The sequence below is a fragment of the Xenopus tropicalis genome, chromosome 4 (assembly GCF_000004195.4).
Source record: "Xenopus tropicalis strain Nigerian chromosome 4, UCB_Xtro_10.0, whole genome shotgun sequence".
Classification (NCBI taxonomy): Eukaryota; Metazoa; Chordata; class Amphibia; order Anura; family Pipidae; genus Xenopus; species Xenopus tropicalis.
This window is the reverse complement of record NC_030680.2, coordinates 19,843,846-19,869,854: the sequence shown is the minus strand read 5'-3', so window position 1 is coordinate 19,869,854 and position 26,009 is coordinate 19,843,846. Positions and strand designations below refer to the sequence as shown.

The following is a 26,009-nucleotide window of genomic DNA, read 5'->3' as shown; positions in this document are numbered from 1 at the left end:
TTTCCCAACGTTTACATAGTTTTAAAAACTATTTGAAAAATGAAAAGTGGTATGGAGAGGGTAGCTGGTAGCTGAGAATGTTTTTGGGTTCTTTAAACATAACAAGGGTCATTTACGATCGCAAGTGCTGCTGATATTGAGTTAAGTTGGTCACATTCATTACCCTAGTGATGCACTTGTGGATTTAATGATCCCTAATGCCTCCTACTACTGATACGGCACAGGGTGGAGAATATTACTGGGTCATCAGCCAATGGGAAACGGCATACGTACTCATTTCTATGTAGCAATCTGATCACATGAATGAATCTGATCCCTTGATCAGATTCACTTCCTGTGAACAGATTTCTACATAGAAATGAGCATGTATGCCGTTTTCCATTGGCTGATTCTGGCCAACCATACGGGTGTCCATTTTGTACTATTATCCAATTGAAGCACAGGGCATTTCGTCACATAACCCAAAACTGGCTAGAATAACTCACACTAACCTTTAGTAGACCAAAAATGGTCACTGCTGATTGGTTCTTATCGATTAGTAGACCTGTTACTGTTTTTCACACTTTAGGATTTATAAACCCAATTTAATTTAACCCCCCTCCCCAACTGACTGGCTTAATAGACTTTATTTGTCCTTTCAGGGGGTGATGACTATATTATAGCCAGCTCAAAGGAAAACTATACCCCCAAACAATGTAGGGCTCTATAAAAATATATCAAATAAACAGCTCATATGTAAAACCCTGCTTTATCTGACCAATCCATTATCATAAAAATATACTTTTTTGGTTAGGCTGCTTAATATGAGCTATTTGATGGCTATTTATCCTGGAGGTGAAAAGCCAAGAAATACAAATGCCATTTCCATCATTTGCAAAACAGACTCCAAATATCAATGATCTTGACCTATTTATCACGGGGAGATTTGTTTTTGTGAGGCGGGACTGTCTAGCCACATACTAATCTATGAGCAGTGGGTGAGGTACACGTTAATACCAGTTAAACCCTACAGGTGTCACTTACTCAGCCATCGGTTTCCTATAAAAGGAGAGGGTTCCCCCATGCCTGGGCTACAGAATCATCCAGCCCCGAGCCGGCAGTAAAGGTAAGGTAACACTGGCACTGAGACCGGTATGTACCTATTCTTCATATTCCATTTATTATGGCACAGAATGCAACTTCGGTACTGATGTCTATGAGTTGGAGCTGCCCTAGTGCTTGCCTTGGCTGAGGTACCTTATTACCCAGTCAATTAAGTGCAAAGCAAGATTTTTCACTATGGAGGTGCCAAGTGTTTTATTGCTCTTTACCCCATTCTGTCTTTTCTTTACCCCTTCCAGAGCTGAACTGATGATTTTCAGTGATCCACATGGGCATAAAGTATTAAATAGCATTTGTGCTTTTCTTGTATCCACAGTAAAGACATAAATAAGCTTAAAATGTTTGAGTTTAAAAAGTTTGCTTTTCACCCCATAAACTGTTCTGACTAGCTGATCCTAACATAATCTGGGTTTTAGTTCTGGATTCAGTTGAATTCAAAGTTGGATAATTCCAGAGTCTTTTGGGCAGGCTAATTAAAGACATTTTCTAAATTGGTTTCTTAATAGTATTTCTGGGCTAAATTCACATATAATACCCCAGAACACATAACAGAATAAATGCAGTGCCAACTTCATGTAATATACCCCAGAACACACAACAATGCAGTACCTATTTCATGTATAATGATGTCCTAGAACACATGACTGGAAAAATACAGTACCAATTCCATATATAATACACCAGAACACATAATGGAATAAATGCAGTTCTATCTCCATGTATAATACCCCAGAACATATAATGGAATAAATACAATTCCATCTCCATGTATAATACCCTAGAACACACGACTGTGTCACTGTGCCTGTTTCCTTTATAATATATTCTATTGGTAAAGGGGATGGAAGATTTAAGCTATGAGGTTAGACTGTCGAGGTTGGGGTTGTTTTCTCTGGAAAAGAGGCGCTTGCGAGGGGACATGATTACTCTGTACAAGTACATTAGAGGGGATTATAGGCAGATGGGGTATGTTCTTTTTTCCCATAAAAATGATCAGCGCACCAGAGGTCACCCCTTTAGAATAGAGGAACGGAACTTCCATTTGAAGCAGTTTAGGGGGTTCCTCACGGTGAGGGCAGTGAGGTTGGGGAATGCCCTTCCTAGTGATGGGGTAATGGCAGATTCTGTTAATGCCTATAAAAGGGGCCTGGATGAGTTTTTGAACAATCAGAATATCCAAGGCTATTGTGATACTAATATCTACAGTGATTGTATTTATAGTTTATGTATGTGAGTGTATAGATAGGTAGGTGTGGGTTGGGTGTGCTGGGTTTACTTGGATGGGTTGAACTTGATGGACTCTGGTCTTTTTTCAACCCTATGTAACTATGTAACTATGTAACTATGTAACTATATTCTAGAACACATTGTATGATAAATACAGAGCCAAATTCCATGTCTAATACCCCAGAACACACGTCAGGATAAATACAGTGCCGCATTTCAAGTCTAATACTCACAAACACCCGGCTGAATAAATGCATTTCCACTTGTATGTGTAGTAACTCCCAGAACAACTGGCTTCTATTTGTAGAAAAATTAACTGGTGCTGGGTGAGAGGGGCCTATCTTTCCTTATATCCTTACTATGAACAGGGTATATTTTGAGACCCTGTTTGGCACTGCCAAGTCTTTCTTTATCTCAGAGGTACATACATTTTGTGCTTTCTTATTCACCTTGAGCATTAAGCCATATAGTAAATATTCTATGTACTGATCCTTCTAATTTGCCTGGGTCTCATAGACTTATTGATAGGACCCCCAGTAGGGAGAGAGAGAGCCTTGTGCCTAATCTAGCCCTGATAGTTTGCTCTCTTTGCAAGGTTCCCACCCAGGTACAGAGTATTCATTTTATTGCAATGTTTCCCTTACTATACAGTGTGTGCATAAAGAGAACCCTCCTTGAGTATTTGTATCTGCAGAATGGAGAGGCTTTTTGTGTACGTGCTCGTCCTGTGCTGGAAGGTGATTCCGTGCAGCGCGTGTGAGTTGTCTAACATAACCATCGTGTTGGAGAAGGAGGGATGCGACACCTGCATCACTGTCAATGCCACTTGGTGCTCAGGCTACTGCTTAACAAGGGTAAGTCTCAGTGATAATATCTGTTAACTGTGATAACATCCGGAGGGTTTTGTAGACAGAAAATGACTAGAGATATCTTTGTATGTGGCTGTCGCCCTACAAAATATTTTCTAATCAGTTTGCACTATTGGTGGCCACTTTACATACAAGATAGTAGTAGCACTAGCAAGAGCTTTAACACACGCTTGGCATGAAGTGTATGAGAGATCTGTGGCTTCTCTAAAGCAGTTGCACTGTATAAAGTACCCATCCAGCCTAGTGTAAAATTGAGCAGCTCTGAAATTACCTCCTCTGCTGTTGTTACTCATGGTCCACCTACAGTAGTGATCCCCAACCAGTGGCTCAGGGCAACATGTTGCTCCCCAACCCCTTGGATGTTGCTCTCAGTGCCCCCAAACCAGGTAGTTATTTTTGAATTCCTGACTTGGGGGCAAGTTTTGGTTGAATAAAAACAAGATTTCCTACCAAATAAAGCCCCTGTAAGCTGATAGGGTGCATAGAGGCTGCCTAATAGCCAATCACAGCCCTTATTTGGCTCCTCCATGAGCTTTTATGGTGCTTGTGTTGCTCTCCAAGACTTTTTACACTTGACTGTGGCTCACGAGTAAGAAAAGTTGGGGATCCCTGACCTACAGTATATCAGTGATCCCCAACCAGTGGCTCAGAAGCAACATGTTGGTCACTACCCCCTTTGTTGTTGCTCCCAGTGGCCTCAAGGTTTCTGGCTTGGAGGCAAGTTTTGGAAGAACAGAGACACAGTTTTACCCCAAGCAGAGCCTTCTAAAGGCCAGCAGTTCACATGGGGCTACCAAATAGCTAGTAACGGCCCCTATTTGGCATCCTCAAAGAACTTTTCATGCTTATGTGGTTCACCAACCCTTTTTACATCTGAGTGTGGCTCACAAAGTTGGGGATCTCTGACCTACATAAAACACCCCTCTCTGCCTTAGAAAATCCCTTGACTCTATATATCAATGATGTCCAACCTGTAGATCTTCAGCTGGAGTAATCCCAGGGGTATCACAATAGAGGGGCTGCTGTAGCTTAATGACTGTTGGGCTTAGTTAATCTATGGGGGGGATTTATTGATGTTTTATGGGTTCAAAAACTCAAATGTTCCATATTTATTAAAAAAAATTGAAAAACTCTAATGTTAATGAGTGACAAAAATTTGTCATTTTTTAAATTAGAGTTTATTTAGTTTTTTTCTAATTTTTTTGAGTTTGTAGAATTATTGAAAATGAGTAGAATACAATGCATACAAGTTTTTTTTCCACCTTTTTATTTGATTGAATTTTAACATTGTGTCAATTCATGTCTTTTTATAAATGACGGACATTTGTGGTTTTGTGGAAATTCATTTTTTTTTGCTTCAAAGAACTCAAAAACCATGAAAATCTGAATGTTGATAAATCTGCCACTTAAAGTTGTAAGGAGGCTTTAGGGTGCAGTCTAAAACTGCTAATAATGATCTTTTCTATATTCCTACCCCCATATGATATTGTCTGCCCCTCTTCTTTGGTTGCAGGACTCTTCTTCGAAGCATCCACTCATCAGAAAAGTCCAGCACGTGTGCACCTACACGGACATCATTTATGAAACGGTGAGACTGCCGGGCTGTGCCGAGAATATCGATCCCTATTACTCGTACCCTGTGGCCATCGACTGCCACTGTGATCTTTGTAATATTCACACCACAGACTGCACAGTGAGAAGCCTGGGGCCCTCCTACTGCTCCCTTGGCCAAGAAAAGGAAGAACTGGGAACCAATTAATGTTGTTGGTTTGTGCATGGATTCTTGTTAGTAGTTGCCCTTGGCATCCCACCAGATGATATAAGCAATACCATATACTAGTGTGTCGCAATGACAAAAATGTAGCAAATCATGGCTCATAATACAGCGTATAGGAACCACCTGAGACAGACCACTATGGTAGTTTCCTCTGCTTACCCACACTCTCCAAATTGTGACCTTTCCTGCAGGTATTGTAGGATGCTATAATGCTCTCATAGCCCGATCTAGGGATGTGGGGGTCGGCCTGAAACCTGCAGGACCCATGAGTTACAGGCAGGTTTCGGCCAAGCTCTTATATCTGCCCCTCGAACCCAAGACCTTACTATGCCCCGCTTTCACCTCTATTTACAGGAGTGTTCCTGAACCGCTCTGCCCCCTTTGTGACCAGTGGCATAACTATAGATTTAATGAATCCCTCTCCCCAGCACTCTCCTACCAGGTAGTGGGCAGGAAGTTGGGACATGAGGGGTGGGGATGGGGGGGACATGAGGGGTGGGTGGGGATGGGGGGGACATGAGGGGTGGGTGGGGATGGGGGGGACATGAGGGGTGGGTGGGGATGGGGGGGACATGAGGGGTGGGTGGGGATGGGGGGGACATGAGGGGTGGGTGGGGATGGGGGAGGACATGAGGGGTGGGCGGGGATGGGGGGGACATGAGGGGTGGGCGGGGATAGGGGGGACATGAGGGGTAGGCGGGGATGGTTGGGGTCATGAGGGGTAGGCGGGGATGGTTGGGGACATGAGGGGTAGGCGGGGATGGATGGGGATATGAGGGATAGGTGCAGATGGTTGGGGACATGACGGGTGGGGGGGGACATGAAGGGTAGATGGGGAGGACATGAGGGGTGTGCTGGGCCCCTCCAAATAACTTTTTGCAGGGGGGCCCAGCACAGTCTAGGAATGCCACTCTTTGTGTTGTCAGAGATAGGTGGGTCAGTGCATGTCTATAAATAGAGGTAACTTGCCGGGTCTGGTTGGTGCTGGTTGGGAGTGGGTCAACTTTTTGTCAACCCTCACATCACTAGCCCTATTCCCTGTGCGTCTATATGCAATCGAAATAAGAGATAAGGACACCAACATTATAATAGGGAATTACATCCCATCTGTTTGGGAGCTATACAGTCAAGTCCTGCGTTGGTACAGTCAGGCAGACCCGACCCAGACCCGCTGTCCTGCAACCCAATCAGGACACACCGACCCGCAAAGCCCCTGCTCACACTGGGGCACAGAGCTCCTGCCTGGCACTGAAATCACACTCATTATCCCACCTGATTGAGCTGCATCTATTCTGATATCATTTGCAATTGGTCTTCATTTTTATTATTATTGTTTTCATTTTTTTCCATTATTTCAGTAATTGTTCTGCAGCTCTCCATATAGCAGTTATCTGGTTGCTAGGGTCCAAATTACCTGCCAGGGATTTGTTTGAATGAGATACTGCTTTATGAATAGGAAAGGGACTGAATAGAAATATTACATCTTCTTTAAACTCTTTGCAGCTTTCAAATGGGGGTCACTGACCCCGACAGCCAAACACTATTGCTCTGTGAGGCTAAAATGTTATTGTTACTTTTTACTCCTTAGCTTTCTATTTAGGCCCTTCTTTATTCAAATTCCAGGTCTCTCATTCATACCGTTGCCTGGTTGCTAGGGTAATTTAGACCCTAGCAACCAGACAGCTGCTGAAATTCTAAACTGGAGAGACTTTTTTTCATCAATGCTCCCTGTTCCAATGTGTATCGCAATGTGAGAGACTAAATCACTGAAACAAGAGGGATACAGATAAATATATATATGAGAAATGTTTTTCTTACTCTGAAACCTGAAAACACGGCGACTAAATGCTGTATAGTAAAGATTCAATGTATCTGTGTTTTTATAATTTATTTGTTCCGGCCTGTCGCTGTCAGATGGAAGGGCTGCCTAATAAATCTTCTTTTCCTTCCACTGGAAACTGTTGTTATATTTGTATTGTGGATTGTTTGTTTGTCTTTTTCTAACTGCGTCTGTTGAAATAAATGTGCTTCAAAATGGTGTATTCTTGGTCATGTTTGGTTTTCTTTCTTTTTTAATTTTTTTGCCCCAAAATTGCTAGTCTGGCTTGGAACTGGGGGGTGTAGGGCACACCAGGGCTGCTGCCTCAGGGGCCCCTGTACCCCCCAAATGGGCCCCCACCGGCCCCCCCCCCATACTCAGGGGAGTGCCCTGCAAGGATCAGGTCTGGGCCGCCAAGGCCCATTGGGTTTTCTCGGTGCCCCAGTCTGTCCCTGTTGCTATATAAATATCTAGTCACCACCCTGCTGCCAGCTGCTTCCCACTATAAGCCCTGCTACTCTATGGCACTGTGGCACCATAAGGGCCTCCTGCAAGTGCAACTGAGAAGCCTCAGAACTTGAATCTGCTGATGGGATTTCTAATGTTTTCCCAGCCTTAATAAGATTTCCCCTTAATGAAATGTTTTTCAAATATTTTAGGTTCAGGGCCCACTTTGGATCAAACATTTCCCCCACCAACACTCATATAGACAATACCATGTGTAAAGTCAAGGGAAGTATAGGCAGAACTGCAGGTATGGGATCCGTTATCCAGAAACCACCATTCCATTTCCATTCTTCTCCGAATTACAGGAAGGCCATCTCCAATAGACTCCATTTTAATCAAATAATTCACATTTTTAAAAAGTACCTGTACTTGATCCCAACTAAGATATAATTACCCCTTATTGGGGGCAGAACAGCCCTATTGGGTTTATTTAATGGTTAAATGATTCCCTTTTCTCTGTAATAATAAAACAGTACCTATACTTGATCCCAACTAAGATATAATTACCCCTTATTGGGGCAGAACAGCCCTATTGGGTTTATTTAATGGTTAAATGATTCCCTTTTCTCTGTAATAATAAAACAGTACCTGTACTTGATCCCAACTAAGATATAATTAATCCTTATTGGGGGACAGAACAGCCCTATTGGGTTTATTTAATGGTTAAATGATTCCCTTTTCTCTGTAATAATGAAAAAGTACCTGTACTTGACTGAGATGTCATTAATCCTTATTATAGGCAAAACAATCCTGTTGGGTTTAGTTACTGTTTAAAGTAGTAGACTTAAGGTATAGAGATCCACATTAAGGAAAGACCCCTTATCTGGGAAACCCCAGTTGCTGAGCATTCTGGAAAACAGGTCCCATACTTGTACCTGCAAAAGTCCATTATCTTAATTCTACTAGATACTGTATATCATGACCTGGATAAATGAGAATCTTCATAGGCCATAGTTCTGCCATGACAAACATAGGGGTTATGTAATAAATGGCACTAAGTTTGCCCAGAAGCAGTAACCCATAGCAACCAATCAGCAGGTAGCACTTATTGGTACATAATCAGAGCATCATCTGGATACATTCAGCTTCCAGCCTACTTTTACAGAGACCAGCGATTTGTATGGAATAATAAAAAGAGCCCTTTTTTTTTGGTCGGGTTCCAGGATAAACACACACATACTCATATATATATATTACTTGGGCTCTGTGACATTTCATCATTAAATTTGGAACCTTTCTAGCCAGACAGAATCCACTTCTCCTCAGCCTCCTGTAATAAGAACAAGGGGACGCCATGGCAATAAATCAGTTTCAGCACCGCGGACAGTTCCCCTCTCTCCATCACCGCGGCCACGTTCTATTCCAGCCGAGATTGGATTTTTCACAGCCCGATCTCTATTCTGTCCTTTTCCCTCCCCCGAAATATCCCACGCACTTAGTAAACATAAACATTTAGTTATTCTTAGTTAAAGGGGCTGTAAACGCTTAAATTAACTTTTGCCTAATGGAAGAAAACGTCAGTCCAATGGCTTTAAAGGAACAGTTCAATGTAATAATGAAACTGGGTAAAACAGACAGACTGTGCAAAATAAAAAAATATTTGTAATATAGTTAGTTAGGCAAAAATGTCATCTATAAAGGCTGGAGTGAGCAGATGTCTAACATAATAGCCAGAACACTACTTCCTCCTTTACAGCTCTCTAAGCTATTAGGGCTCTGGCACACGGGAAGATTAGTCGCCCGCGACAAATCTCCCGTGTCTCGGGCAATCTCCGGATTCCTCTCGAGGCAACTTGCGCGATTTCAGTGAAGGGGAGATTAGTCGCCCGGGAACAGGGAGTTTTGTCGCAGGCGACTAATCTCCCCGTGTGCCAGAGCCCTAAGCAGTCAGTAACCAATCAGTGACTTGAGGGGGGGGGCATACGGGACATAACTGTTCAGTTAATTTGCATTTGAATCTGCCAAACTGCTTACAAACTAACTGAGCAGTTATGTCCCATATGAAACCTATGATCCCAGGGGGCGGCCCTTAATTCTTAAAATGGCAGTTTTCTATTTAGGATTACCCAATGGCACATGCTACTATTCTACTATTCTGTCAACTGATTAAAACATGCTTGACGCGTTTCATGTCTCACACTCAGTATACTTTCAGTATATCCAGCTTTTAAATAAGGATGCACCAAATTCAGGATTCAGTTCGGGCAAGATTCATCCATTTTTCAGAAGGATTTGGATTTGACTGAATCCACATGCCTGGCCGAACCAAATCCAAATCCTTAAAATCACATGACTTTATGTCACATAAACACCAAAGTTGAAAAGTTAGTTAGAATATCCATCTTACCTATCACGCAGAGCACAAGAATGAAATGAAATGAAATCTCCCTCACTACTGCATATCTTTCATAGTCATAAACATTGTCCCTTAGGGGCCCCACAACAATGTTTACTTTAAAGGTAAAGGTACAAATAAATGCAACTTGATGATTGGCTGCTATGGGTTATTAAACCTGGGGCAAACTCAGAACCAAGTGTTAAGTAGAAAGAACACTCCTAAGCATTTCAAAGCCATCAGCAGTTTTAAGTGAGGGGCTGGGGAGTTAAGGGCCCACTGGGTACAAATCCCATGCTTATATAATGTGAAAGGGCTGCCTGGAATTATACAAAAATATGTAGGTTTAAGGTATATTTTTTGGGCTGCAAAGATTTGCCTATTTGAGATAGGGTTAATCGTCCCTTCCGTCTAGTAATTAGGTGGTAGCTAGGGTTAGGGCAGGCAGTAGGTCAAACAGGGGTTTCCCCCAATAACTGGGGGGCTGGCTGTTCCCAGTGGAGGGCACTGGTTGTCCCTCTTTGTGCGCTAGGAAGAGAGAGAGAAGTGTAGTGAATGGGGAGATGTGAAGGTAATTGTATAACTTGTGGTGTTTTGGGTGGGGTATAGATTGGTAGGTGTGGGTTGGGTGTGCTGGGTTTACTTGGATGGGTTGAACTTGATGGACTCTGGTCTTTTTTCAACCCTATGTAACTATGTAACTATCCCAGTCAGACCCCAGAAGAGTGAGGGTCCAACTTCATTTTATTTTCTTTGAAAGTGACAGCATTTCCTTCACTATGTGGGTAAAACCTGCTATATTAATAAAGAGCCGTGAGAAGACTGAGCTTTAAACTGAAATTCTGGGTCCGTGTCTCCCTTCTGCCTTGGTTCTACCAATAACAGTTTCCCATCATGAGAAGAACCTACAAGAGACACATTTATGGGGCTTTGGTTGGAATCAAACCCAAGATTCAAGCACTCCATGGGGGTCACCACTTCTTTGGACGTGGAGTTGTGTTTGCCCCAAGTCGATTCACCTTCTTGTGAACATCCAAGTCTATCGGAGAAGAAATCCTTGGGGCGCCCAAACAAAGCAAAAAAGGCAAATCTAGAAAATTTGGGAAATTACATTAAAAATCTTCCTTATTTCTGCTCCCTCCCGCGCCCCCCGGTAGCATATGCAACACATTGTTTTCTAGATAATTAAAGTGACTATGAAACAGGGGATCCCCGTTTTGCAACAGTCTGAATAACACGGAACCTGACATTTTTAACATAATTAAAAGAGATTAAGGGCAAGTACAGAGGAGGTGCACATATTAAACCAACCTGGATTATTATGTCTGCAATTCAATATCACTATGTTCTGTGACATTTCCGTCAGGGTCGGAGCAAGCAGACTAAACAAGACTCCCATCACATTCGTGTTACAGACTCGTTATTCACTTACGCAGCCTGTCATTTACCTTTTTTTAAATTAATTCAATATATTCATATTTAATATATATTGTACATAAGGTTTCTGGCCAAGGTATCATATATTTACGAGGCAAATTTATGAAAATTTGAGCTGGGGGATCCCGACGCTCTCCAGCAAGTAAAGGGAAAAAAATTCCCCCATTTGTGATGTGAGCTCATTCAGTTGGGCGTGCAAAAAGGTGCATAAACAATATCTGAAGTGCCAAAAATAAACATATATTTGGTTTTTACACAGACATGCCTTTAAAGGGAACCATTAAGATCTGTCTCTGACTCCCAGGGACCATTGCCCCCTCTTAAGGTGGCCATATACGGGCCAATTGTAGCTGCCGATATCGGTCCCTTAGACAGATTTGGCAGCTTATCGGTCCATGTAGGGCAGGGGTCTCAAACTCGCGGCCCACGGGCCATTTGCGGCCCTCGGTACTGTATTTTGTGGCCCGCACCAACGCCTTCTCAAAAGCAATGAATGGATCGCGATTTTTATTGCGATTCAAGGGATAATGCAAGGCGTGGCGGGCGGGAGCTGCTGATTGCGGAAATGACGTTATGCCATCATAACAGTTATTATGGGAAGACGTTCTGTGTGCACAATTAGCTGCTAAGGAGCTAATTGTGCACACAGAACGTCTTCCCATAATAACTGTTATGATGGCATAACGTAATTTCCGCAATCAGCAGCTCCCGCCCGCCGTGCCTTGCATTATCCCTTGAAAGCCAGTTTTTTGTGAAATCCCTTATGCGGCCCAGCCTCATCCTGACTTTGCCTCTTGCGGCCCCCAGGTAAATTGAGTTTGAGCCCCCTGATGTAGGGGAACAAAATTAGCCTTAATTCACCCAATATCGCCCACCCGTAGGTGGGGATATCGGGAAAAGACTCACTCGCTTGGCGACCTCGCCAAGCGAGTGGATCTTAACGTGTATGGTCACCTTAAAGTTGGAGGTGTCATTCAATCCCTTCCTCACCTGTTTCCATGTTTAAGGGAAGGACCCTGAATGCTAGAGATTTAGTGCATCACCCACCTGTCTCCCTGCAGGTTGGGACAATTCCTACCGTCTGCTGCAAACCTCCCCCCACTGGCCCCTTCCCCCACAGACTAGAGCATAGTCCAGAAAGTAAAGGTGTCCATACACTGTAAGACCTCGCCAACTGAGCAGATCTTCTCCCGATATGCCCACCTATGGAGATACAGGGCCAAACGATCAAATTAAAAAGTTGAGCATTGGCACCGTCGGTTCGGGAACCACATCAACGAGCCCATGTGGTCCCCGAACCGATGTAAAAATCAAACCTTCCCGATCGAGATCTGGCTGGTTTCAGGCCAGATGTCAGTCAGGGAGGCCCATCGTTGATGCCCAGATAAGCTGCCGAATTGGTCTAATGGACTGATATCGGCAGCTAAAACCGGCATGTGTATGGCCACCTTATCCCTGCCCATGGCCTATCTCCTCATTGGCTGCACTCGCTTGTTTCATGAGACGAGATGGGCCAGGCACAGATCCTCTGGTACTCAGGGGGACTTCAAGTCCAGGTGAGGGAGTGGATTGAATGACACTAGCGTAAAGGATGGGGGGGGGGGGTTATTTTAAAAAACATGCCACATTTATCAAAGCCTTTTTTTAGAAAATTTTTTCATCAGAACTGATTTAACTGCCTTGATCAATCACTTTCATTTGTTTTCTGCCGCTGTTCAAGTATTACAGCAGCGCTGAACTATGATGCCCCACTGATTCAGTAAAAAAGGACAAGTATTGTATTACTTTCACCATAATGCAGGGTTTGGGGGGACTTGCTAAATTAGCAGAAATCATTTTCTGTGTTTCTATAAATGGTTTGAAAAGTGGTGATTTGTAGATCTGAACCTTTGGCTCTTTTTTATGGGCAACTATCATAAATTTGCCCCGTATCAAACAAAAAGAGGGGCGGAACAGGTCATAGCTGTGATGTCAGCACTGTCAGAGTTCAGTAATATTCTGTTCCAGGTGGTATCACACTTATATTATCAGAAGCAATGTGTACTTCAATGCACATGGATATGAGGTGTCACCTGCTTAGTGTCCTCCAACTTATAGGAGAGTCATGGAACTCACGAGAGAAAGTCTCTCATCCATATTGCATTTACTTTTTTTCTCAAAAAACCCATGTAATTAAAAATGTAACCCCCTAATGGGTAATTGAAAGAATATTAAAGAGTACAAAGTTGTGTTTGTGCTTTGACCGATGTTTAGTACAGTAGATGGGCCATTCTTGGCCAAGAAACTATAAATCATTATAGCAGAATGTTCAGACCAGGGATCCCAGCTGAGATCCTATTCCTTAAGATAGCCATACACATAGAAACTTCGATCTTTTGTGCGACCATTGGTCACATGAAAGATCGTTCCCACCCTCCACAGACGTTGAGGGCTGAATCGTCAGATAGGGAGGTAGAAACAATAGAATTTCGACCTCTTTCTGCCGATTCAACCCTGAGCATAGATTTTGCTCGGGCACCTTCAATGGTGCCCATTCAAAATCTTTTAACTTGGCCGATTGACAAGTTGACCGATATCTGCTGCCTTTTGCGATATCAGTCGCCTCTTCGAACCGCCATACACACTCCGAATATCGCATGAAACAAGGTTTCGTATGATATTATCGGTGCGTGCAGATATCATTTTATGAAAACTGGATATGTTTATCAGCCTTGACTGTACATAGCATGTCTTGGCCGAGGTAGCTCTACCCAAACTTCTTGCCCTTCTTTTAAGCTTCAACCCTTTCTAAGTCCAAGATTCGGACTATATTACTCGATGTATTACTGTTATAGTTTCATGATCATTCAGAAACCCAAATCTCACACCTTCTGGGCTTCCAGAGTAACACAAAGGGTTACACTGTCTCATTTCTATTGCCTACAGTATATACCCACCCATAAAATATGTCACAAAACATTCGGCAACAGTAGATGGGATAGAGTGGCCAATAGGTAATTTGGAAACTGAATACCTTGAATGGTGGAGTCCATAACTGTTGGCAACCTTTATAATGCAGCAAACAGAGCAACAATTTCCCACTTTTTGATCAATTACTAGCCTGAAATAATAAAGGGGATCTCTCTACCACCTCCTTTTGGCCATGCAACATTGGAATAAAATATCCCAGAAACTTTTCCGATTTACCCAAGCGATACCTAGAACCACTTTGGGTTTTGAAAGGTGAATCAAACTGTTACCTAGTTTTAAAGCAGTAGAGAAATGGGCAGAGATAGGAAAAGATGTATAAATTGTGCTGCTAGTAAATTGGGGCTGATAGTATCTAAGGTGGCCATACACATTCCAGCTTTTTAAATGATTAGCCTATGGGGTCAATGGATAGATATTATGTAACATGGCTATCCACAGAGATGGATAAATGGCAGTGTTATATATCTATGGGCCAATGACTTCAATGAGTGGAGCAAGTCAATGCAGTTCCCCATTCCCTATCCATAAGCTGAGAAGGTATTCCATCAGCAGATTTGGATGAACCAACATTGCAGGAAAGTCCAATAGGTTTGACTGCTCCAAGGTTCGAAATGTGGCTGTATGGTCACAAGGGGGCAAAATACAACATAACCAATCATGGGCACTGAGACGTACCTTTAATGCAGTAGGCTGATAAATACGCTGTAGTAACTGCTTGGTTGGTAAAGGTTTATTAGACACCTGTTATTGCACTTCTGTAATAGAATATTTAGGAACCACTATGAGAAAAATCTCTTGCCTTTTTATCAAAAACAGATTTGTCGCACCTTATGCCATGAAGGGCAACCAGAGAAAGAAGGGAGGCCATTCCCCAAAATACCCTTCATCTTAAACAGTGAGAGAGCAAGCTGGTACAAGTCAAGTACAAGTCAAGAACTCACAGGGTCTTTCTGCAATTGTCTTTTTGTATTTGACTACACTATAGGTCTTCCAGTAATTTAACCAACTTTATTCTCTCTACAAACATCTCCATATCCGACTGCCTTGAAAATCGTCACAGCACGGCCTAAAATAGATGCGATGGTTCCCCTTTGGTGCAAGGGGTGGGGGAATCCTAGATGCCTGTAATCCCCTGCCAGGCCAGTCTGTGACACCAAAGCTCCTCAAGGTTAGGAACCCCATATCATGTTTATGAAAACAGAGTTTTCTTTTTATAATATGGATTTTTTTTCAAGGTGAAAAGAGTTACTTTGCCTTATTCAGCCTTCAGCTATTCCTGTCTCCCATCTGCTGTTTGTATTTATTGAGAACAATTGCTGCATTTGGTTTCAATCTGTCTGGCCCACCTTTATCAATCCAGTTATTGCTTGCTTAAAGTGTCTGGTCAGCAGAAACGTAATTTAGTTCTTATATTAAAAAAAAAAGTTGTTATATAAACATGAAACCTGGAAAATGTGCCGTTTTCTGTAAAAGGTTGGTTGCAGCTTTTTAACTCCCCTGATCCCGTAGTTACCAACCTGTGGGACCGCCTGTCTATCGGCCCCAAGCCTGAAGGACACTTAGGCTGAGATTTGGGGTGAACGCCCATTGATACTTATGGAAGTTCAGTTTAATGAGTGAAATCTTGGCCTTCAGAAAGTTGGTTGCACTTAATCCAGTATTTACCAATCTGTGCTACTGGCTGTCTATCGGCCCCAAGCCTGAAGGACACTTAGGCTGAGATTTGGGGTGAACGCCCATAGATACTCCTGGAAGTTCAGTTTGATGAGTGAAATCTTGTGTTCAGTTGGCCTTCAGAAAGTTGGTTGCACTTTTTTAATTCCCTTAATCCAGTACTTACCAACCTGTGCGACTGGCTGTCTATTGGACCCCAGCCTGAAGGATACTTTGGCTGAGATTTGGGGTGAACACCCATAGAGTTCAGTTTGATGGGTGAAATCTTGCGTTCAGTTTTCCTTCACAAAGTTGGTTGCACTTTTTTAATTCCCTTAATCCAGTACTTACCAACCTGTGCAAATGGCTGTCTATCGGCCCCCAGCCTGAAGGACGCTTAGGCTGAGATTTGGGGATGAACGCCCATGGATACTCATGGAAGTTCAGTTTGATGGGTGAAATCTTGCATTCAGTTGGCCTTCAGAAAATTGGTTGCACTTTTTTTAATTCCCTTAATCCAGTATTTACCAACCTGTGCTACTGGCTGTCTATCGGCCCCAAGCCTGAAGGACACTTGGGCTGAGATTTGGGGTGAACGCCCATAGATACTCCTGGAAGTTCAGTTTGATGAGTGAAATCTTGTGTTCAGTTGGCCTTCAAAGGCCTCAGAAAGTTTGGTTGCCCACTTTTTTAATTCCCTTAATCCAGTACTTACCAACCTGTGCCCGACTGGCTGTCTATTGGACCCGCAGCCTGAAGGATACTTGATGGCTGAGATTTGGGGTGAACACCCATAGAGTTCAAGTTTGATGGGTGAAATCTTGCGTTCCAGTTTTTCCTTCACAAAGTTGGTTGCACTTTTTTAATTCCCTTAATCCAGTACTTACCAACCTGTGCAAATGGCTGTCTATCGGCCCCCAGCCTGAAGGACACTTAGGCTGAGATTTGGGGTAAATGCCTATTTAACTCATAGATACTCCTGAAACTTCAGCTTGATGGTTAATTAGGGTGAAGTTTCGCGCAAGCTTGTGGCCTTGTCTATAGATGGGGGAAGTCCTGTTTTCTCTGCACTTTTGGATATACAAGTCATATCAGGTTTTACCATTCACAGTCCAATGATGTTAACAGCAGCGTGGCCATTTTGTTTCACCTGCTGCTGTTGGAGAATCTTGGCTTGCTGCCTTGGCACCACATTGCCAACTCTCAAGTGACACTGTGGCAGTTCTAGGTGAAAAGGTTTTGGTGAGTCCTTTAGCCTATTGCTATGGGCTGAGGACATCAAATGTGCCTTCTGTGGATATGCTCTCTTAAAAACCAGGGTTGTTCCAGAGTGGGACCTATCAGGCCCTGAGTATTGGAAAACTGTGTAGTGTAGCTCAGAAGGTTTAATGATCTCTCTTTTCACTCCACTGTTGGACAGAGCGTTGTTCTTCTGGAGTCTGACTTGGGTCAACTTTGCCTTTAGTTCATGCATCCTGACATCTTGGCAACTCTTCTGTGACAGAAATATGTGTGACTCGTTCATTTGCAAGTTGTACGTGTAGCATCGCCTCATCTGTTGCACTTTATCGCACTTTAGCTTTTTGGGCTTTGACTTTTCTTCCTCACAATTTGGCACCAGTGTCCCATTTCGTTTTGTGGCCAAACTAGTACTAGGTGTGGCGCAAGGCGCAGCTGGCGGGGTCCACTCTTTGTGGAGTCTTTCTATGATGCTGGTTTGGGCCTCGTGGTAATCCCACTGGTGTTTCCAAGACATGGTTTCTAAAAAATATAAAATGAGTCATTAACTGGAGTGATAGAAAAAGAAATATCTCTACATGAGAACATTATACAATATAAGGTGTGGACTACAAGGGTGTTGCGTCACGATGGACCTCCTGTAGAGTTCTTCCATTGCCACATTTGCACTCCAGAAGGCCAAAAGACAGCGCAAGGAACTAGCATCACAGGAAGCATGTTCAGCCAGGCTGTAGGACAGGGGTCCCCAACCTTTTATACCAATGAGCCACATTCAAATGGAAAAAGTGTTGGGGAGCAACACAAGCATGGCAAAAGTTCCTGGGGGTGCAAATAAGAGCTATAATAGGCTATTTGGTAGCCACTATGTAGACTGGCAGCCAGACAGAAGGCTCCATTTGGCTTTACACTGGGTTTTATGCAACCAAAACTTGCCTCCACACCAGGAATTCAAAAACTAAGCACCTACTTTGAGGCCCCTTGGAGCAACATCCAAGGGGTTGGTGAGCAACATGTTGCCCCCGAGCCACTGGTTGGGGAACACTGCTGTAGGGCATCCAGGCTCTTCCACCTCAAGAATAAGAATGACCCTGATCTCCAATAATAAACTAAAAACTGAAAAAGGCAATAGTGATGAACATGAAAGCTCTCAGTGTTCTCAAATTAAAACCTGGATTATTATTGGCCATACCCGCAGGCCTTAACTAACCAAAGCACGGACATCACCCACTCTAACTCCACTCCATTCCTGATGGAGAATTTGAAGGCATGAAGGTATGTTATTGTGCTTCAAATATCTATTGAACAGATTCCAGTGCTCAGCTCTGAGTGGCAGGTAGTTCCTATCCCCAGAACCACTACAGAGAAAAAAAAGATCATTCATGGAGAAGAGGTGGGACACACTGTATGATATTTCTTAGTGGTGGTGTGACTTCCTTTGGCACTTCAATTGCTTACAAGAATGGATCACTGGTTGATTCCAGACTGGATCTTAGGGAAAGCACCTTCCTAGAATGAAGTCAAATAGGTGGGGGCAGTTCCCAGGACACCACAACTCCACCAGCAGAGGAGTGAGAAGTAAATGACAGCTCTGGGGGCAGGATGACTACTGGAGGCCATGATGAAGATGGGGAGGGCTAGATTGTGAGAATGTAGGGGGCAGGCTGGAAGGGCATCAGGCAAGATAGTATTGGCTTGGGTGGCAAAACTCTCTGGGTGATTCATTTAGTTACTTATAGGATTGCCACCTTCCATGCTGGACACTAGGGAAGGGGGAGGCAGTAATAATGCCACAGGGACGGGAAGCTAACAGCAGGGGGGTTGGAATAGATAGATCAGGGGATTGGGAAGGATCCATTACTATTTAATGGCAAGTTGTGGGTGAAATTAGGCCAAAGGCAAGTGAACTTTGGGGAATTACAAATTCAATGGTAATTACAATGCCAGTCCTTCCAGTTCCACCTTTAGTTGGTGATTTAGCAGATAGGCTGAAAAACCAGCGGGATGGCCACCCTGGTTGCTGATCATACTTACCAGTTAGATTATCAGGTGAATGGTCGTTAGGTTGTTTGGACTGGAGGGGCAGTGTTTTATTGAACTCTATACAGAATATGTCATTATGCCTCTGCAGATGAAGGATCCCTGTACAGAATAAAATACAAAAATTATTAAGCAGTTACAGTAAAATAGAGCAAAAACTACACTCTTCGAAAACAGATGTATTCACAGTGGCAGCTCCTTGGGCCGGCAAATGGAAGTCATTATATCTCCTGCTATTTTTGCCTTCGCTCTTTTCTTTGATGTCGGCACTTGAAGTCTTTGAAAAATAAATTCCATGGGGCCTTGCTATTCGCTCTCTCCTGAACACAAGCACAGAGGAATTCCATCAAAGCATTTATTCTATAAACAAAACATATCAATTCCACCTATTTACCCTTGCTTGCCATGAGGCCGTATCTTGCATGCAAAACTGATTTCTCCTTCTTTCTTTCCCTTTGCAGTTCCGGCTCCCTGTGTCCCATTCAAAGGGTAATTCCGGAACTGTAGAACTGTACTATCCCTCATAAGAGAGCAAAGTGTGGACACAAGTACCTTGTAGCAATCTAGAATGGAATCATTATCTGTCCTATATACTTTCCCAATGTCTGTATGGATAACCAATACCCCAGACTTGGCACTAGGTGGCGCTGCATCACATCATTATTTTATTGAACTCATAGCCGCAAACAAATCTGCCCTCTGTTCATTAATTTTCACAGACCATATGTCGCATCACATTTCTTTGTGTGAACTGTAGGATGCAGATTTTAAAGGGGAAGTTAACCATGGAGGTAACTTTAACTCATACCAGGCAGATATATATATTTTTTATAATCGATGTGATTTATTACGGACTATATACAGACCGTCTTCTATACATCCCCTACTGTGTCATTCAGTCCACTGCCTGGTTGCTAGGGTAAGTGTGTCCATAGCAGAGTACAGAGGTTTATTCCAAACTATAGAACAAAGAGGGTTATGTAATAAAAGGCACTAAGTTTACCCAAGTGCAATAATTCATAGCAACCAATCAGCAGGTTGAATTTACTGGTCAAACATCTTATTGGTTCCTATGGGTTCCTGCTCCTTGGCTAACTTAGTCCCTCTTATTACATATTACATTAAACAACAATAAATAAGACCAACTGCAAACTGCCATCATTCTGAAAGGTCATTTTACACATATACCCAGTTTGTGCTTTTATTAACTATTATGTTTGATATATGTTTGAGTTATTAAAAATGAAAGGACAAGGAAAGACTTTCCCCCCCCAAATGTGTTTTCTGGTTACTGGTTTAAAACCAAGCATATGATTGGTTGTTAGGGTTTACTATACCCAGACCTCTTGTCTATTTCTTCAGTCTCCGTCTTGGCCATTTCTTCATATTTAAAATCTGGGCCTTTTCAGATTAGGTGAATAGGAAGGGCTTGGTGGAGCAGAGAGGGGGTTTTGTGGCAACTAGGGGTTACAAATTTACCGGCAAGTTACCCCTATAGTAGCCCTGATCAGTTGCTATGGGCTACAGCTCCCTAATTCAATTGACTTGCCCCCAGCCGTCTATAGTGCAGCCCCCGGGGATAGGGCCCCAATACACATTGCCTGAGTTTGTTGGTCATTAGCGTGGGATGATTTACAAGGCGGTGGCTGCAGCGAGCACATTGTATCCAGCGTTGGACAACAGCCAGGGCCCTGTTTATTTGATTCAATGCTTCCCCACTCCATGATTATTTTATCACTGGGCTCAATGAGTCAGTGTTGGAGGGGGGGAACAGACAGAGAGCGCAGTTAAAAATTTATATAACAGCAGGGAGGGCCTGATAAATAAAGTTTAGATTCCATGGACAAAGTATTTGATTTTATTGCCAGCACAGTAGCTCGGTGCCAAGTGTACTGTTAGCGAGAAATCTAATCCGTCCTACGGCAAGCGAAAGGCATTCCAGCACGGAGCGAGGGCATAAATTCTTTCCAGTCTCCCCTCCATAACGAGAGGCTGTGAGTTCTGACAGCGCCCGGGCAACTAAACGACTTTCCAGCCACTTTCCGTGTCGTTAATGACAGACGCGCAAACATTAATCTGCTGCTAAAGGTTAATCACTGGACAGATTGACAGTTAATTACTTGGACTAATTTGTATGGAGACGCGGCACAAATACTCTCGTGCGCACAGCGTCCGGGGAAAGTGCCGCAGCCGATTTACACTTCTATTTACAGTAGAAAACAAAGCACATTTATGATATATATATATATATATAGTTATAGAATATGCAGTAAAGTTACGGTTGCCACCTGTCTGGTTTTGACCTGGACAACCCAGTTTTTCAAGGTGCCATATGGGTCAAAACTTTCTGCCCCATTTTCAACATTCTCAAAAATTCTCGAAATTGAGGACGCAATAACTCCGCCTCTGACATCAGGCAACATTGGGTGATGATGTTGGCGCCGCGTGCCACCGACATCATCATGCAAGCTGCTGACATCATCACACAATTTCATCACACACACCCTTTTGTCCGGGTTTATACCAGCATCCCTCTGGGACTGCCCCCATAGATTTTACAATTCATATGAATGGGAAAAGGCTGCAAGCGGAGAGTAGGGTGGTTTGACTTCTGTAATATGAACCCAATGTGCTGGTTTCAAGGGGGGTAATTAAGGAAAGGGACACCAGCAGTATTCATAGGGTCCCATGCTAAGCTAACAGGGTCCCCTAGGGTAAGCTAACTATTAACTCATTGGTTGACTGAGTGCACCGGGTGGTGGGCCCTAAACACCAGTTATGCCTAAACACCACCTATGGTCCACCCAAACCCTACATGATCCATGCAAGCCCTGCCTTTTTTGAGACTCACAAATCACACTTTTCCATTTCATGGCCCTCCTTTGCCAAGGGGCCCCTGACTGCAGTACCCCCTGTGCCCCGCTGATGGTGGCCCTGATTAGGGGAAGCCCAGTCATTCTTTAAGCTCCACCTTCTTTGCTATGGGATTCCCCCTGCTCTCAGTTCTGCCTCATTTGGGGGAAATCTTTCCTTCTATTACCCCCTCCCATCCATGTATCCTGTTACTCATTTCATATATGTGTGGCCAAGTGGCAATTACTCTTCTAGGTTTGTCCTGAATTGATGCAAAAACCTCTTTTTGCACCTTAAGCTGATTATTACGTGGTATAAAGTGCCAACATATCCCGTAGCGCTGTGTGTATACATGGAACATACAGATTACTTGGACCTTTGGGGGGCTGTTTGGGCCTCTGTGTACTTGAAATTCCAGGGTCTATTTTGACTCCCAGTCCAGGTCTGTATGGTGGACATTAGCGCCATCACGTGGCAGTCAACTGGCACCGATTCACTGTTGTTCTATTACAACATAAATTCACACAACTTCATCATTTCGCTTTTGAACAATAACCCACAGCAACCGACCAGCAATGAGTTTACATTGGTCACCTGAAGCCCAAAAGCACCAAAAACCAACATCAAATCTACTTCCGTTCCCCCTGACCCAATGACCAATTGTCATGGGTTACAACTTGAGTATTTGCTAAAAGCTTAATGGGGTTATGTAAGAAAAGGCAATAGGTTTGCCCAGGAGCAGTAACCCATAGCAACCAATCAGCAGGTAGAATTTACTGCTCACCTGTTTAAAACCAAACATCTTATTGGTTGCTATGGGTTACTGCTCCTGGGCAAACTTAGTGTCTTTTATCACATATGGGGGTAAATCTGCATCCTTAATGCAGGGCCTCTGTAATAAAAGCCTGATTTAAGTCTTTACATACTTACGTTTTTATGAAAAATGCTATTTTCTGCGGCAGCTCGTCAGGAGCCGAAGGGGAAATGCGGCCCGGCGGCTTGTTGATTGGAGATATAGGCTGGGGGCGGCCATTGTTTCACTGACTGCAAGACAAATGGGACTGTTAGCAACTTTGTCTGCACCTTCAGCAAACAGACAGCACATAATGAGCAACGCTCGGAGAGTCTAATTACCTAATAAACAGCATTGTCCCCGGTTTCTTCCTGCAGATCAGCCCGGCGGCTCTGTGTGCCGCAATATGAAATCCTTCTGACCAACACGTTTAATGAATTCTTGTTTGTTGTCACGCCTCGGCTCGTTTAACAGAATAACGGATCTATTTATTACCCGGCTTGTTACTCGGAGACAAACACACATTCTTTTGTTTTGCTTTCCCTTTGTGCTGCCAAATTATTACAGGCAGAGTAATCAATATCTCCCTGTCAGGCTGATAGGGCTGTGCTGGACTGCTAGCCATGGGGGCAGGCTTGGCAAGGGGGTTATTATAGGCTGTTGCATCTCACCTGTCACTAAGGATATTCTCCTTAACAGCAGTGCAGCTTCTGCCATAAAGCAAGGTGCTGCTTTAGTAGTGGTGGCAACAAAGGCTCAATTTCTTGTGGGGGGGAGCGTGATTTAGTTTTTTTTTAGTGTGTAATTGCATTCTCTGCACTAGAGATTCCCATCCACAAGAGCAGGTTGGGATACAAAATAGGCCCTGGCATTCCAAGTACACAGAGGCCCAAACAGCCCCCCCAGCCCAATAAATAGTGACTGTCTGTGGCACCTTACAGCAGCCCCTCTGGCATTTGCCAGAACCCACAGATTGCCAGTCTGGGCCTGGCAAAGCCCTGGCATTCCAAGTACACAGAGGCCCAAACAGCCCCCCCCAGCCCAATAAATAGTGACTGTCTGTGGCACCTTACAGCAGCTCCTCTGGCATTGGCCAGAACCCACAGATTGCCAGTCTGGGCCTGGTAAAGACATAAGGGTGCCCAAGGTCGCCCGAACCAAACCTCCCCCCCCGTGACTCTTTCCACCCCCACCATCCCCGACCTGACCAACCCACTGCCCCCTGTTATTCACTGTAACCACCACTCACATCTCGGACAGTAGTTTCAGTAAGTGTCACCCTAGAAACCAGACCCCAAAGGCTTCACCCCCACAGTAGAGTTTCCGATGCAGTGGCCTCAGTGGATTGTGGTCCAATCAAATCTGGTGGCTGAACCAGATTTGACCACAAACTCCACAGCAGGGGATCTTTTTCTTAGCGTCTATCGCCACCCAAAGGCCACCAGTGAAGTGTCTATATATGAATACTGCCCTGCTCGCACCAGCCCCAGTGCTCCTCGCAGAGAGGGAATGGAAAAAGCAGTAGGAACTTTGCCCTTTATTTCTCCCCCACCCAAGATTGCTCACTTGTTCTGGCCCCGGATCACCTTATGCTGGTCTGAGCAAAGGAGAGCTGGAGGTGGGCAGAATAGGGCAAGGCACTTTGGTAGAAATAATATAAACGCAAACTATCTACTGAATGGTAGTGTGTTGGGGGTTTCCTTAATGGAGAAGGATCTAGGGGTTTTTGTTGATAACAAGTTGTCTAATTCCAGGCAGTGTCATTCTGTGGCTACTAAAGCAAATAAAGTGCTGTCTTGTATAAAAAAGGGCATTGACTCAAGGGATGAGAACATAATTTTGCCCCTTTATAGGTCCCTGGTAAGGCCTCACCTTGAGTATGCAGTGCAGTTTTGGGCTCCAGTCCTTAAGAAGGATATTAATGAGCTGGAGAGAGTGCAGAGACGTGCAACTAAACTGGTTAAGGGGATGGAAGATTTAAACTATGAGGTTAGACTGTCGAGGTTGGGGTTGTTTTCTCTGGAAAAGAGGCGCTTGTGAGGGGACATGATTACTCTGTACAAGTACATTAGAGGGGATTATAGGCAGTTGGGGGATGTTCTTTTTTCCCATAAAAACAATCAACGCACCAGAGGTCACCCCTTTAGATTAGAGGAACGGAGCTTCCATTTGAAGCAGCGTAGGTGGTTTTTCACGGTGAGGGCAGTGAGGTTATGGAATGCCCTTCCTAGTGATGTGGTAATGGCAGATTCTGTTAATGCCTTTAAGAGGGGCCTGGATGAGTTCTTGATCAATCAGAATATCCAAGGCTATTGTGATACTAATATCTACAGTTAGTACTAGTGGTTGTATTTATAGTTTATGTATGTGAGTATAGATTGGTAGGTGTGGGTTAGGTGTGCTGGGTTTACTTGGATGGGTTGAACTTGATGGACACAGGTCTTTTTTCAACCCTATGTAACTATGTAACTATGTAACTATGTAACTAAGAAGTGCCCTGCTGATTATAGTAATGTAATAGAGCGGGGGGGGGTCTAGTAACCCATAGCAACCAATCAGATTTTTCTATTTAGTAAGTGCTATGGGCTACTATTCCTCCTGCAAACTTTGCCCCTTCTATTGCACTTTTGTGCTATGGCACAAATTCCTTGCACACCTGATGTCAATAAGGAAAGGAACATCACAGTGCAGTGCATTGTGGGTAATGTAGTTCCTGCATGCTGTCTGTAAGCTGTGGAGAAGTTGTTACAATTTGTAACATAAATGTTTTAGTCCCTCCTCTCCTGCCAGGATTTCAAATGATGCAGAAAGAGCAGAACTATTTTGCAGCTGGATTTCAGCATATAAAATGGTATTTATTCATACTTTATAAAGGAACAGATTACAGTACAAGTTCTATTGTACAGCACAACAGTATACTTTGGCGCTATATAAATATGTGTCCATTTGAAGTTGAAGCCGCAGACATTTCCTCGGCGCTGTTGGAAACGGTGCCTTCTCTCATTGCTTTCCCATCCCAGGCCACACAGTGTACCAAGTGCTTGATGTTATAATACAATATACCTAGGGGCAAAATCTCCCCAATAAATCAGCCGCTTGCCTCCCGCTCTGCGCTGAGCAGTAAATGAAGCCTGCCACGCGTGCCAACTGATGCGACCTCGGGTTAATAACAAGCAATTAATAGGAGCAGCTGTTGTGTTGTGTTAACACTTGCAAACATACTTTGTTTCCATTCAAGTAGAAAAGTAATTGGATGCATTGTTTTTTATATTGAACAGCATTAAACAGGAATGGCAATACTTTGCCAGGGGATTATGAGAACTGCAGTTCAGCAACAACTGCCAGGCTGTTGGCCCTACGGTATATCTGTTTATATAAAATGAGACTAAGGA

At 43.6% G+C, this 26,009-nt stretch overlaps 2 protein-coding genes across 2 annotated transcripts; one reads left to right on the top strand and one right to left on the bottom strand.

Moving 5' to 3' along the window:
- The first annotated feature begins 2,902 nt into the window (after window positions 1-2,902).
- On the top strand, window positions 2,903-5,439 carry fshb (follicle stimulating hormone subunit beta). The gene is made up of 2 exons (XM_018093295.2): window positions 2,903-3,182; window positions 4,711-5,439. Exons 1-2 carry the CDS (start codon window positions 3,024-3,026, stop codon window positions 4,954-4,956), a joined length of 405 nt encoding a protein of 134 aa, XP_017948784.1. The 5' UTR covers window positions 2,903-3,023; the 3' UTR covers window positions 4,957-5,439.
- Window positions 5,440-16,538: 11,099 nt separating this feature from the next.
- On the bottom strand, window positions 16,539-19,068 carry LOC101733065. The gene is made up of 2 exons (XM_012962195.2): window positions 18,966-19,068; window positions 16,539-17,456 (listed from the first exon to the last, which is right to left on the bottom strand). The coding sequence occupies exon 2, from the start codon at window positions 17,449-17,451 to the stop codon at window positions 16,801-16,803; it is 651 nt and encodes a 216-aa protein (XP_012817649.1). The 5' UTR covers window positions 17,452-17,456; window positions 18,966-19,068; the 3' UTR covers window positions 16,539-16,800.
- Window positions 19,069-26,009: the final 6,941 nt, after the last annotated feature.

Coding starts and splice junctions, on each gene's coding strand:
- fshb (XM_018093295.2), top strand. CDS start 3,024: ATGGAGAGGCTTTTTGTGTACGTGCTCGTCCTGTGCTGGAAGGTGATT. Junction 3,183..4,710: donor CAGGCTACTGCTTAACAAGG/GTAAGTCTCAGT, acceptor CTTTGGTTGCAG/GACTCTTCTTCGAAGCATCC.
- LOC101733065 (XM_012962195.2), bottom strand. CDS start 17,451: ATGTCTTGGAAACACCAGTGGGATTACCACGAGGCCCAAACCAGCATC.